This window comes from Macaca fascicularis, chromosome 2 (genome assembly GCF_037993035.2).
Source record: "Macaca fascicularis isolate 582-1 chromosome 2, T2T-MFA8v1.1".
Lineage (NCBI taxonomy): Eukaryota > Metazoa > Chordata > Mammalia > Primates > Cercopithecidae > Macaca > Macaca fascicularis.
This window is the reverse complement of record NC_088376.1, coordinates 16,729,032-16,742,193: the sequence shown is the minus strand read 5'-3', so window position 1 is coordinate 16,742,193 and position 13,162 is coordinate 16,729,032. Positions and strand designations below refer to the sequence as shown.

Sequence of the window (13,162 nt, the reverse complement as noted above, 5' to 3'; positions counted from 1 at the left end):
TTAATGACTGTGGACCTATGTAGGCTTCCTTTATGACTTCTGGTCGTGACTGTTTTCATGAAACAACACTCACTGGGTAGGAGTTAAATGTTCTTATAGGACTTATCAGAAAATATTCATAAATGTTCATCTGGTAGATTTTTTAATGTGTTAAATACTTTTTTCGATATAGATATGATTGCTCTTCATATCAACAATTAGAAATATCTAACCAGGAAAACTTGAGCTCACTTAGAGACACCAATCTAATAGAACTGTTGAATCCCTGAAAATAAAACACAGACACAGATATGTATTCAATCGAAATATATTTGTCTAATATCTACAAAGTGTGAACAACTGGTCTTAAGAAAGCAGACAAAAGGCACAAAATTAGTATTACTACAGAGAAGCATTCATGCTATCTGGATTTTATAAATATTGAAGTGGCACAGTAAAAAATAAATTAAGCATTCAGCAAAAACTGGGTATTTCATTTTTTCCTTGCTTTGTATTTTGGTCACTCCTTTGACCTCATGTGTAAAGACTGAAATTTAACTGAAACCATGGAATATTTATGCAGGCGTTATGTATGTTTTAATCACAGTGCTTTCTTGCAGAGTTTGGGTTAACCAGAGAGGTACACTTGAGGAAAAAATAATCCACAGGAAATTCTCTTCTCTTTCCCCAAACTAAATACAAGATTGAGGCTGTGGCTGTGCATGTTTTCATGTGCATGTGTGTATTTAACTTCTAAAGCCCTTTTTCATCACAAAAGAAGTCTCCATATGATTGACTGGTTTTCTGATGTAAAAGAAGCAACTTCTCAAAAATGTATGACTAGCGCTGTGACCATGAGAGATGGGTGGAAAACTCCTTGGTGGGCCTTGGCTCTTAGTTGTCCCAGACGTGCTCCATCCTGCAAGGCTCTGGCATAAATCTTTAACAGCTTCCTGCCAACCCCATCCAACAGGAAATAGTTGCTTATCTTTCTTGGGCACAGACAGACAAAACACTGAGGTGGAGAGGGAGGTGAGAATCACAATAATTTTGAAATGATAGCCACCCATACCTCTACTAGGAATGAGCCACTTTCTCCTATATGGACAGTGATTAGGCCATGCCAGTTCACCTTCATTTTGACAGGAGTTGACTAAGTGAGAATATCTTTGTGAGTGTAAAACATTTTTGGCAAAGTGAAAAATAGAAAACTTCAAACTTCGTTGATAAAAAGGAGCTTATGTTTACGCACTTTAACCTTTAACCTTGGTGAGTGCAGTATTTACATGTGTAATCATACTCAGCAGATGTGTACATAGTGCATGTGTGTGAACATATACAGTATGTACATACACATGCCTCAAATGGCTCTTGAATAAATTCATTCCTCTAGCAGAGTGTGGGGGTGCACTTTTCATAGTAAATAATTTCTCTGTTATCATTTCTTGGATTCTAATACAAGGTCTCAGTGAATGCCAACAAAACCCTGATACTCTACTACTTTAATATTCCTACAAAAACAGGGCTATACAGGAAAGCTCTGCGCCTCCACCCCATCAGTGTGCCTTCCAGAGGGGACTGAAGTATACCCAGCCATCACCCTGCAAGAGAAGAAAGGAGGCATTATTACATGGAGACCTCTCAACAGGGAAAGAGGGAAGCAAGGGTAACCGCAGCCAGTCTGTCTCTGTGTCTGCCCTGTCTTCATACCTCACACACAGGCCGGGCTGCTGGCCTCAGTACCCCTCCTCAGCCCAGCTGCTCTTCAGAGACCTAGATGACCTTGACCTTCCCACCCTGGCATGGCAGGAGGAAACCCCATGAAATGAGCAAAATAAAAGGGGAGCTTGGTTGGCTTCCATCAAGGCTGATTACTTGACCAAAAAAAAGCACTTTGACAGTGGGACAAGAGAAAACAGAGTAGCTAGATGAATGGCCAGGGGAAAGAAAAGGCAAGGGAAGTGACTTCTAGCCCACAGGGGAACACCCAACAAAGGCTTTCTCCAGCAGGCAGTAGTCACAAACAAATCAGCACAGGCCAATCAAACATCAAGTGGGAAAAAGGCAAGAATTAAAATGGTATTAATACATACCATCTAGTTATGACTAGAAGGCGCTATACTGAATAACTGTGCTGGTGTTCAGATGACTCTTACTCCTTACATGTCCCCAGCCCTTCTGTTATGGACATACTGGCTTTTCTTAAACCCAGGAAGAACTGTAAATGTTTTTTTCGATGTTGTTGCTGTTTAATGCACAACCTTCCGCAAAAGTCAGACAAACTAGCTCTCTCAAGAGAAAAGGGATCCACCTCACAGAAGGATCTTTCGAGGTTTTACCTCACCTGGGCAGGGCTCCCACACAGGGTCCCCACTCAGTGACCCATAAAGGCTGAGTCTTCTCCAGGCAGCTTTCCTGTCTGAACCAGAATCCAACCTTGAAATCTCCTTCAGTCCACAACCCACGGTTCCTGACTCTGGGGAGAACAGTGGTGGCTCCCTGCTCTTAACATGAATCTACCCCAGTTAACCTACTATGTTGCCCTAACTCACTTCTCAAGAGCCTTGGATGTAGACAGAATAATCCCTCTTTGTAGCAGAAGTCAGGGGTTAGCAGCACCTGGGCTAAAGAAAGCCCACAGATACATTTTGATTGGCTCCTGGTATTTAATTTTTTTTAATTCTTTGACCATGCAAATATGAGATTTCTCATAAAAATTCAGATTTCTGGCTCCTCATGAACAACTAGACAACCTGTTATCACCGGGAGATGAGTGGCATCTGCCCCAGTCCTCACCGGCCTGCTGCCCATTGATGTTGCTGGGTTCCTGTGGGCTTGCTTTAAGACACATGGCTCCTACACATTCATAATGTCCAACTCTGTTCTCAGAGTGCTTCCCAATCCCTCCACAACTTCAAGAGCGTAAGGGCTTCAGCTGGGCACACGGTGCCCTGCCCACTTGCCCCGATATTATTTCTAGCTTCCAGTGTCACATTTGCAGGTGACAGCAGCAGCATTTTAGGCACAGGACTCAGGCTGGCCTTCCCCTGCATGACTAGCCCTTGTGACCCACAGGAGGTAAAGCTCTGAAAGGCAATTCTTCATCAGTGAGGGCTGCAGCCCACCCAGGTGTGGAGATGGGCTGTGAGGCACTCCACAACTAGTTTGTTACTAAAGATGATGTAACAGGGGCCATGATGGTTTTCTTTTTAAAACTAAAACAGTATCCAGTCTGCAGTCCCATTCCGTTCCCTCGCAGGCAGGCTGACATGCTCTTCTGACATAGGGATACTGGAGGGGAAGTGTCAGTTGCTCGGTTCTGCCTTCCAGAAGGTTTCATGAATATTGTGGCAGAAAACCTGTCCTGAAGCCTGATCCAAAGCTGGAGTCAGGACCGAGATGCCCCAGTCTATCCCTGCCCCTGGCTGGCATTTATCCAATCTGGGGGGTCAGCAAGAAAAACCCATCTACCCTCTCAGGACAAGTTCTCTCCTGGGCAAGGGCCCAATGACAGACGGCAGAGTTACCTCCTGGATAAAATATTTGGGCTTCCATGGTGTGCGGAGGTTCTCGCGCTTCCGTTCCTCTACCCGTTGCTTCTCCTCCAGGTGCCGCTTCTGCTCGGTGGCTGCGTCAATGTCCCCCAGCCGCAGGTATCGGGTCACCTCCCGCCAGAGGTTCCTGGGGATGGGTGGAGGAGAGGAAACAATCAGCCAGGCCAGCTGGCTGCAAGCTAACAGAACTCTGCCGGGAGCAGCCAGAGCAGCAAGGGGCATCCAGGCGAGCCCTCTCTGGGGTAGCTCATCCCAGACACCTCAAAGACCCCAAGAGCCTGGATTTGAACCCAGGGCTACCCAGCTCCACCTCTGTGCTGTTTCCACTCTCCACTTGTACCAGGCAGCATGCCTTTCTCAGGGCCCAGAGTTTCTGGAAATCAAATCTAAGAGTAGTAGTAGTAGGCATTCTGCTACTACTACAAACAACGATAGCAGGCATATATGGCATTTGCCATATTTCTAAGCATTTTACATACATAAACCTATTTAATCCTCACAGCAACCCAATGACATATTATAGATGGTAGATTCTTATCTCCATGTTACAGAGGAGACAATTTAAGGTCTACATAAGGTTAGGTGACTTGCCCAAGGACAGCACACTAGTAAATCAGAATAAGACCTGCTTTCCCACAAGGGAACCTGGAATTAGGGGTTAGAGGCTGATGCATGTGTGGTGTGTGAGTATTTGTGTGTGCATGCTTATAGTGTGGGACCTCTCTTCTCCCCACGTGTCTACACAAAGCCACTTCTCTGCTTCCTGCATTCATTGTAGAACGCAGCCTAAAGGTAGTGAGGCCAGGCTGCTTGGTTCACTACCCCTCTTCAGCCCAGCTGCTCTTTGGACACTCAGATGACCTTGACCTTCCTAACCTGGCATGGCAGGAGGAAACCCCAGGAAATGAGCAAAATAAAAGGGGAGCTTGAGTGGTTTACATCAATCAAGGCTGATTACTTGGCAAAAAAAGCACTTTGACAGTGGGACAAGATAAAAGGAAAGTACTAGTGTTTAATACTACTTTGTATTTGGCTTATGCTTTACACACAGCTTTCCTCCTCAGGACGTCCTTGGGACCAGCCTGTATTCAGACATACTCTGTTCTAGGGAGAAATGAAAGGAACCATGATAAATCAGAACACCACCACCTAAGCACTTCCTCACTTAAATGCACCAGAAGGTCAGATTTCACAGACGAGGAACTGTCAGAATGCCAGGTGGTGGAGATTCCCTCCCTGGCTTCTAGAAAACGAGGCCTCTTCACCCAGGGGCCAGTGAATGCCCATCATTAGGTCCTGGGCCAGGGAGCACATCTACAGCAGGTGTCCTTAACCCTTTCCCCAGCAAGGGCTCAGAGCAGCAGGAAGGCTTGAATGCTGGCATGGTCAGGCTGAGGACAGGTGGATGGGGCTGCCGGTGAACTAGGGACAGCCAGTAGCACCTCCTGGGGGTGCAGACGCCAACAGAAGAAATCCCATAGTTCCCATAGGCTAACAAGCAACAAAGAGTCTTAATAAGGAGTAGCTAAACTACTCTGATATCCCTGGAGGAAAAGTAGCAGGTGATCATAGTTTTGTTCTCAACAGCCAGATCAGAAACAACAGTCACGTTATGATATGAACCACAGCGTTCCCCATTCTGGGAATGCTTCATCAGAGGCAGTGTGGCAAGGGGATGGGTTTCTTCCCTCATTGCAGTCTTTCCCTTGTCCTGCTACTGCTGCCCAACAGGATGGACTGAAAAAGACAACTGGTAAGAGTCCAAGCTCTCCAGTTAGACACAGAGAAAGGCTGTGCTCACTGTCCTCAAATAAACTGATTAACAAGCAAGAGTGCACTAAATCTACAACGAAGCAAAGGTTCCAGGGATACTGAAGCTCTGTTTCCATTAAACCCAGTTATTAATATAATGTATTATTTATACATACTGTGGTATCCCTGCTTTGTTTCCACTTATAAGAACTGTTTCTATTTGGTTACAAATTCTTGTAATAATAGTAAAGCTTTCAGAAAATCATTTGTAATTTCATTTTAACCCTACATCGTATTTCTAAAGAGTGTATGCTTTTAGATTAGAGCAGCAGTTGGCAAACATTTTCTGTACAGGGCCAGAGAGTAAACATCTTAGGCTTTGCAAGCCATATGGTCTTGGTTGCAACTACCTAACTCAGCCATTGCAGCAGGAAAGCAGCCATAAGCCATATGTAAATGAATGATCATGGCTGTGTTCCAATAAAACTTTATTTACAAAATCAGCCTCAGGTTGGATTTGGCCCACTGGCCGTTTGCTGATGTCCCACATTAAAAACTAAAACTGGCATATTCCAAGGATATTCTGCTTCTGTGCCTGCATAAACATCACATTAAGTGGCTGCATTATATTCATACCATAGCCACAGAATAGATATATGAATTGAACGGATACTTCATAATTTACTTAACCAGTTTTCAAATATTAGACAGGTGATTTCTCTTTCTTTTGTTGCTTAGTTTTCTTTAAACAAAGAACAAACCATTTTATGTTGTTTAAATTTTTTCTGAATTTAAGAGTTTGTCCTGAGAACAGATTCTTAGAAGTAGAACATGAGATTAAAGTGGATTAATGAATTGAAAGCTACTGATCCATGCAGCTAAACTGCACACACTCCTACTAGAAGGACAGGGTATAGAGTGTCAGTTTTACTACACCTTTCCCAGCATTTAATTTTTTTTTAAAACATTGTTAATCTGGCAAGAAAAAAATAGTATCTCATTGACTCACTGTGCAGTTCTTTGATTACTATCAACTCTCTGTATTTACCTTTGCAATTAAGCAACAGATCAGTTGACAAACTTTTGCAAGACAAGCAGTAAAAGTCTGCTGAAGTCTATCCTCACACCCACCCCATGACTACAGAATGACTTAACTGAAAGCTGAAAGGTTCTGCTCCTAAGTGACACACAGTAGAAAACTAAAATATCTAAAGAAGCCAGGAGAACATGATTCCTGGCCTGTTTCCAGTCGCTAAGCTTTCAAAGTCTTCTTTCTTCTCTGTCCCTTGAGTCAAGTGCCCAGCATGACTAAGCTGGAGAGGAAGACAGCCCAATTCTCACCTGGACTCCATAGGCCCCTGCTTCTCGAGAGGTCTGATCTTCTTGGGATACACTGGCAGTGTGGTTGTGTCGATGACTTTGGTTTCTCCATTGCTGTAGGTGAACTCTAAAGTACCATTCCATTCCCCATGGGCTTTACAAACAATGGTGTTGGTTGGGTTGTGCTTCACTTCTGCGGTAACCCTGAATTAATGAGTCAAATGAACACACTTTGCAAAATGATAAAAACAGAGACTTCAAAGGTACACCCATCTATAGAGATTTTTTTTTTTTTTTAATCAAGAATGGGAAGGAGGGATTGTTTTTGGAGCTTTGCTCAAAGACTAGCTCTTAAAAGATGATCTAATATCCTTGAACAGCAAAAGAAAGCATCACTGGAAAAAAAAAGTCTATAGACTAATTAATAGTAATACAGCAATGCTAATTTCTTAACTGTAATATTCTGTAAGATATCACTGGGATGAAAATCAGGCAATTCAAGAAAAACAAAATACGTGGGAAGGGGACGAGAGATAAAAGACTACAAATATGGTGCAGTATCTATAGCTTGGGTGATGGGTACACCAAAATCTCACAAATCACCACTAAAGAACTTACTCATGTAACCAAATACCATCTGTACCCCAATAACTTATGCAAAAAATTAATTTTTTAAAAAAAGGAAAACAAAATAGCATATACTCTCTCTTCTCCAAAATAGCATCTAATAATGCTACATTTTAACCCTAAAAAGACTGTAAGAGTGTAGGGTGAGCTTTTCAATCCTTAAATCATTAGGTCTATTTTGTATGGGGTCAAACATGGTTGCCCACAATCCCAACAGAGCTTACGTTGGAAAAGGAGGGAAATATCCACTCCAGCATCCACACATCCCCTGAATGAAGGCTGAGCAGAACCTAGAGTCTCAGTCTCAATCAATACCTTCCTACTCACAGTAGTGGCTCTGAGGAATGACTTCAACCTCTCCTTTAGAGGGCCTTTGTGGAGATTTGTGACCTCTCTTCCACCTGCCTTGCCTGTGGGAATTCCAAGTGAAAGCAGACTCCCAGCTCCCTCTCCACCACTGAGCTTTCTGCGCAGTTGAAGGAACACCGCAGAAACGGGGATACCTGCCCCAAAGCAGCCACGTGTAGGGTCTAAACTCCCCTTTTCCTTAAGGCCCAGCTCAGGCCGAATTTAGAGTTTCCAAACAGACTGGGAGGCTTTCTCCTTGAGCCTAAAAACAGTCAGCAAGGCCGAGGCTCACAGGCAGGTATGAGGCATCTTCTGGGTTGCACACAGTGGAAAGGTGTTAGTGGCATGCTGGGAAATATTTAGCAACTGGATCTCCAAAAGGGAAAACACCTGATTTGTACCATTTGCCAATTTCTGTGATGCCTATCATGGCTGATTTCAACACCAATATGATAGCACTGAACGTGAAATACACACAAATCAGTTCTCACGAGCTGGTGTGTGCTGGTTCCAGGTGCCCCCAAAGGGTGTCCACATGCCCCTGTGACACTCTGACACACTCACACTAATGCCATGCAGAATAATGCTTTCCAAGAAAATGGGCAAAGATGGAAGCTTGTTTGTATAGTATATCTTGCTTATGCAGTAGAGCTGTGCTGAAAGAGGAATTTTTTTATAGCTGCAGCAATGAAAACAATTGTGTGCTTCCTCAAACAGCAGACCTCTCCTTCAATGACTTAGACTTGGGCTTCCCAAGTTTTTCAAAAGAAAGAAAGGATCCTGACCTCATGGATGCGTGACACAGAATTGAGGACAGTGTGGCCAACTAATGTAAATGGGGAACTGTCTGGCTATGTCTGGGTTCAAAGATTCAATCACTTTACAGCAAAGCAACAAACTGTGGCTTCAGAAGGGAGAGTTTATTCCAACAGAAGTGCTGTTATTCTCTGGCATCTGCTCTGCAAATGCGTCACCAAAGATTTAACCTTAAGTTTAGAGTAGGGAGGACTCCAAAAAACTGCCATGTAAGGTAGGGAAAAGGCATCTCTTTTGGAACAGATCTTAACAATTTTATCCTGATTTTCAACTCATCCCATTACTGAAACTCAGTCTTCTAATAGTGAAAGGAAACTCAGGGCATCGTGTTAAGACAAAGCCAGAGCCTCTCCAGCCAGATCCTACCTGTGGACTTTCCCTCCATAGAAAGGCTTCGTGTGGAATATCACCGTCGCTGAGTACCCAGTCTTGGCACAGTTGATGCTGACTTTTCCTCCGAGCTCCACCCATGGGATGGTGAGAATGGACCGGGCGTAGGCACTAGGCAGGGTGAATACGTACTCCTCCCCGTGTTCCAGGAGCCTCAACACACCTCCAGGGAGAGAGGAGGGAGAGTTAGCCATGCAAAAACACCAAGAGGGCACGGGGGATCAGAAGAAATGAAGACGGGAAACCACAGAGCCTCTTGCACAGATGTCACATCTCCCACCTCTGCAGAGGTGAGCTGCTTGTTCGCCATGGGCTCTACTGTGTGAAAGGCACTGAGAATACAGCCGTGAATAAGATAGACCCACTTTCTGCCCTCAGAGAGCAGAACAGAAAGGTGGTCATTAGTCACCAGAGGAACACAAAATTATAACAGTGATAAAGGTGGGAGGGCAAGGTGGCCAGCACAATGGAGGCCTCCAAGAGGAGAGACTCACCTGGTAAGGGAAGGTTTCCCTAAGAAAAAGAACAGGGGAAGGAAGAGTGTTCTGGGCAGGGGGGGAAAGCATGTGCAAAGGCCCTGGGGTAGGAAGGAGCCTGGTAAGTGTGAAGAGGCTGGGAAGAGGGCCCACATGCAGAAGAGAGATGGTATGTATAGGTTTGGAGGATGACCAAGTCGGCAGGGGCCAGACCTTGTCTTTTAAACTTCTAGGAAGAGTTCTGCCTTTATCCCAAGAGCTACAGAGACAACCTCAATGGTTCTCACAAAAATAGAGAAATCAGGCTGTACAGCTGCTGTCAGCAACCTCGGGAAAGACACCTGCCAAGCGTGGGAATCTAACACTTACTGCCCACTCACCTCCACAGGAGGGGTTCTCCAACCTACAACCCAAAGTGGGAAAGGCCTTATTCCTCTTGAAGCGATGAAGAATTAGGTGGGTTTGTTCATTTTTCTAGGGAAGGGAACGGCCACAGTTTTCATCAAGTCCTCAAAGACCACCCCCAAAGTATAGAAGCTCCCAGGACTGCTGTAGAGTTGTATACAGAGGCCCTATACAGACTGGCAGAGGCTCTGAGACCCAGCACTACAGCTCTCTTAAGATCACGTCTCCACAAGGCACCTCTCAGTCTCCCATCCAACACTCTGGCACTTGGCTCCCTAGAGATGCACATTCTCAGCTCCACTCCAGCTCACGCCAGGCCTCGCTCTAGGGCTGCTCCGAGCCTTGTCAAAAGCACTCTGAGCCTTAGGAGGGTAGAGGACCAGGGGTGGTTAGTGACGGCACCTTCCTGGGCTTCCAGTCCTCCACTGGAACGAGTGAAGAGTGGGGTCAATGGCTCCCACATGAGAGCACTTTCCAGCTGCCAGACATTCCTGGGAGCTCCATATGAACTATCTTCTTCAGCTCACAACGGCCCTGTTTGGCAATGATTATCGTTTTAATAAGAATGAGGAAACAAACTTTTAGGAGAAGTTAAGTAATTCAGCCGTTTGGTACTTCCCTCTTAGGCTAAATACGCATCTAAATCACTTAGAGCTCGAATTTGCCTAGGGGAGGCAGGGAAGGAGAGAGAGAGAGAGAGAGAGAGAGAGAGAGAGAGAGAGAGAGAGAGAGAACCAGAACACCAGGAAGATAGGGAGAGAGAGGAGGAGGGGGATGGGGAGGGAGGGCAAGTTTCTTTTAGTACAGATGAGCTTGCCAGGGGAGTCTGCGGAGAGATGGGGTTAATTTGTACAAAGGAGTCATGATTGCTCTTAGTTTCTAAAGCCAATACTAAGATGTGTTCGACTATAGTTCAATTTACCCTGGAGAATTCCTCTAATTGCCCATGCACTACGGTATTTAGGACACAGTAGGCTTGTCCGAACCAGCAACATGACTCTCAGCTCTCAGTTAAGTCCATTAAAGTCAGTTTTCCCAATCCATGAAATACTTGGCTGGTTCTAAAAACCCAAGTTGACATGCTATAGTATGGGTTTAGGAGCCTCGATCCCTCCCAGTGTGAGGGATCCTCAGACACATGGACACAGGCAGGCACCCAGGAGAAGCAGATCACGTGGGCTGGACTGGAGGGCAGATATCACAGCAGCATTTACATCCTATCTCTCTGGCTGGGAACATAATTGAATACATTTAATGCAAATCCACAAATAGCATAAGTCCACTACACCAAATACACTGCATATCAGAACAGACGGGCCTTCTCCCCTCTTCTCTGCTCCAGCTTGCTGGAGCTCTCTTGACTAAACTGATCTTGCTAAAAGTAAAGCCCAGACCACCTCTTGCTCTCACTGTTACTCATTCTTCCTTCTGCATTTTAGAGAGAAGAGCATCCAGGATGACCCTGGAGGCCCTGTCCTATCCAAGCAGTTAAGGGAGGCGTGTTGTGTTCTGAGGAGAATTAGACATTGGTGTTTCAAGCCTGATAGTTTCTGATCAGGACCCCTGGAGGAGAATGGCCAAGTCTGACACTGTGTTTTGTTCAAAGGCTACAGTTGTATCTGACTTCTTTGAATGGGGTTGAGAAGACAGCCTAAAGCAGGTGGAAAATTGCAGCCAATGTCAAACACAGATCAATACTTGGTTCTTCTTGACCAACAGCCAGGGAAAGTGGAAGAGAGAGAGGTCACCTCAAATATCCCTCTCTCTACTCAAGTTTTATCTCCCAAGACCCTGGTTCCTTGGGTGCCAGCTGTATCCTCACAGACTTGGAAACGGTGGCAGCTGAGAGAGTCCCCTGGACCCTGTAGAGAAGGCTACCATTCACCATGCCTTCAAGGCCCCAGAGGAGAGGGTCCACCGCCACCCTCCCCACAGCACTAATGGACTAAGACAGCCCCCAACTTAGCTATGGTTCAACTTGCAATGTTTTGACCTTACAATGGTGCCAAAGCAGGAAGTGTTCAATAGAAACTGTGCTTTGAATTGTGGTCTTTTCCCAGGCTAGTGATATGTGGGATGACCCTCTCGTGTAATGCCAGGCAGCAGCAGTGAGGCTCTTTTTCTTTTTTGGAGACAGGGTCCCACTCAGTCACTCAGGCTGAAGTGCAATGGCGCAATCATGGCTCACTGCAGCCTTGACCTCCTGGACTCAAGCAATCCTCCTGAGTAGCTGGGACTACAAGCATGCGCCACCATGCCTGACTAATTAAAAAAAAAATTATTTGTAGAGATGAGGTCTCCTTATGTTGCCCAAGCTGGTCTTGAACTCTTGGGCTCAAGTGATCCTCCTGCCTCTGCCTCCCAAAGTGAGTATAAACAACCTCCTATATAGTTTGGATATTTGACCCCCTCCAAACCTCATGTTGAAATTCGATCCCCAATGTTGGAGGTGGGGCCTAGTGAGAGGTGTTTTGGTCATGGGGAGGGAGCTCTCATTAATGACTTATGGCCAGCCTAGCAGTAATGAGTGAGTGCTCGCATTAGTAGTTCTTGCAGGAGCTCCCCTGAGAGCTAGTTGTCAAAGAGAGGCTAGGCCTATGCAGTGGCTCACTCTTGCAATCCCAGCACTTTGGGAGGTGGAGGTAGGAAGACGGCTTGAGCCTAGGAGTTTGAGACCAGCCTTGGCAACATGATGAAACCTTGTTTCTATAAAAAAAATTTTTTTTTAAATTAGCTGGGCATGGTGGTGAGCACCTGCAGTCCCAGCTACTTGGGAAGTTAAGATAGGAGGATCACTTAGCCCGGGAAGTCGAGGCTGCAGTGAGCCGTGGTCATGTCACTGCACTTCAGCCTGGACAACAGAGTGAGACCCTGTCTCAAATAAATAAATAAATAAATAAATAAATAAATAAATAAATAAATAAATGGAAAAGAGCCTGGCACCTCCCCCACCTTGCTTCTGCTCTTGCCATGTGACCCCCACTCAGGGGTTCCCCTTCCTCATCCACCACGAGTGGATGTAGCCTGAGGCCCTCGTCAGAAGCAGATGCTAGTGCCATGCTTTTTGTACAGCCTGCTGAACTGTGAGTCAAATGAACCTCTTTTCTCTCAGGTATTCCTTTATAGCAATGCAAATGGACTAGGACACAATCCATCCTCTCCAGTGTGCTGTGCTGCCAGATGATTCTGCCCAATGGCAGGCTCATGTAAGGGTTCTGAGCACGTTTCAGCTAGGCTGGGTTAAGCGAGGATGTTGCTAGGCTAGGTATATTAAATGTAGTTTCAACTTAGGATATTTTCGCCTTCGGATGGGCTTATTGGGACATAACCCCGTCATAAGCCAAGGAGCATCTCTACTCGGTAGTAAAATCCTTCCAGGCCAGCAGTATGTCTCCCTGGCATCATAACCTCACCCCTGATGTCTACGGCCTTCCTATTTTGTGGTTCACCCTTCATGTCCTTAACTGGGATACCTGGGGGACTCCCACCGCTTGC

The 13,162-nt window shown here is 45.5% G+C and overlaps 1 protein-coding gene across 9 annotated transcripts in view; it reads right to left on the bottom strand.

The window, feature by feature from the left end:
- Positions 1 to 291: 291 nt before the first annotated feature.
- Positions 292 to 13,162, bottom strand: part of OSBPL10 (oxysterol binding protein like 10) — a 326,956-nt gene continuing 314,085 nt past the window's right edge. For 6 of the 9 annotated variants that reach the window (XM_005545553.4, XM_065539810.1, XM_005545555.4 and 3 more), the window contains 4 exons: positions 8,763 to 8,949; positions 6,627 to 6,809; positions 3,507 to 3,660; positions 292 to 1,580 (listed from right to left, as the gene is read on the bottom strand). In XM_005545553.4, the coding sequence (XP_005545610.3) occupies positions 1,536 to 1,580; positions 3,507 to 3,660; positions 6,627 to 6,809; positions 8,763 to 8,949 (569 nt within the window). In that variant the 3' untranslated portion in view covers positions 292 to 1,535. Of the gene's footprint in view, positions 1,581 to 3,298; positions 3,661 to 6,626; positions 6,810 to 8,762; positions 8,950 to 13,162 lie in introns of those variants that run through there. The other 3 variants (XM_005545554.5, XM_005545552.5, XM_045385227.3) reach the window with 3 other exon arrangements.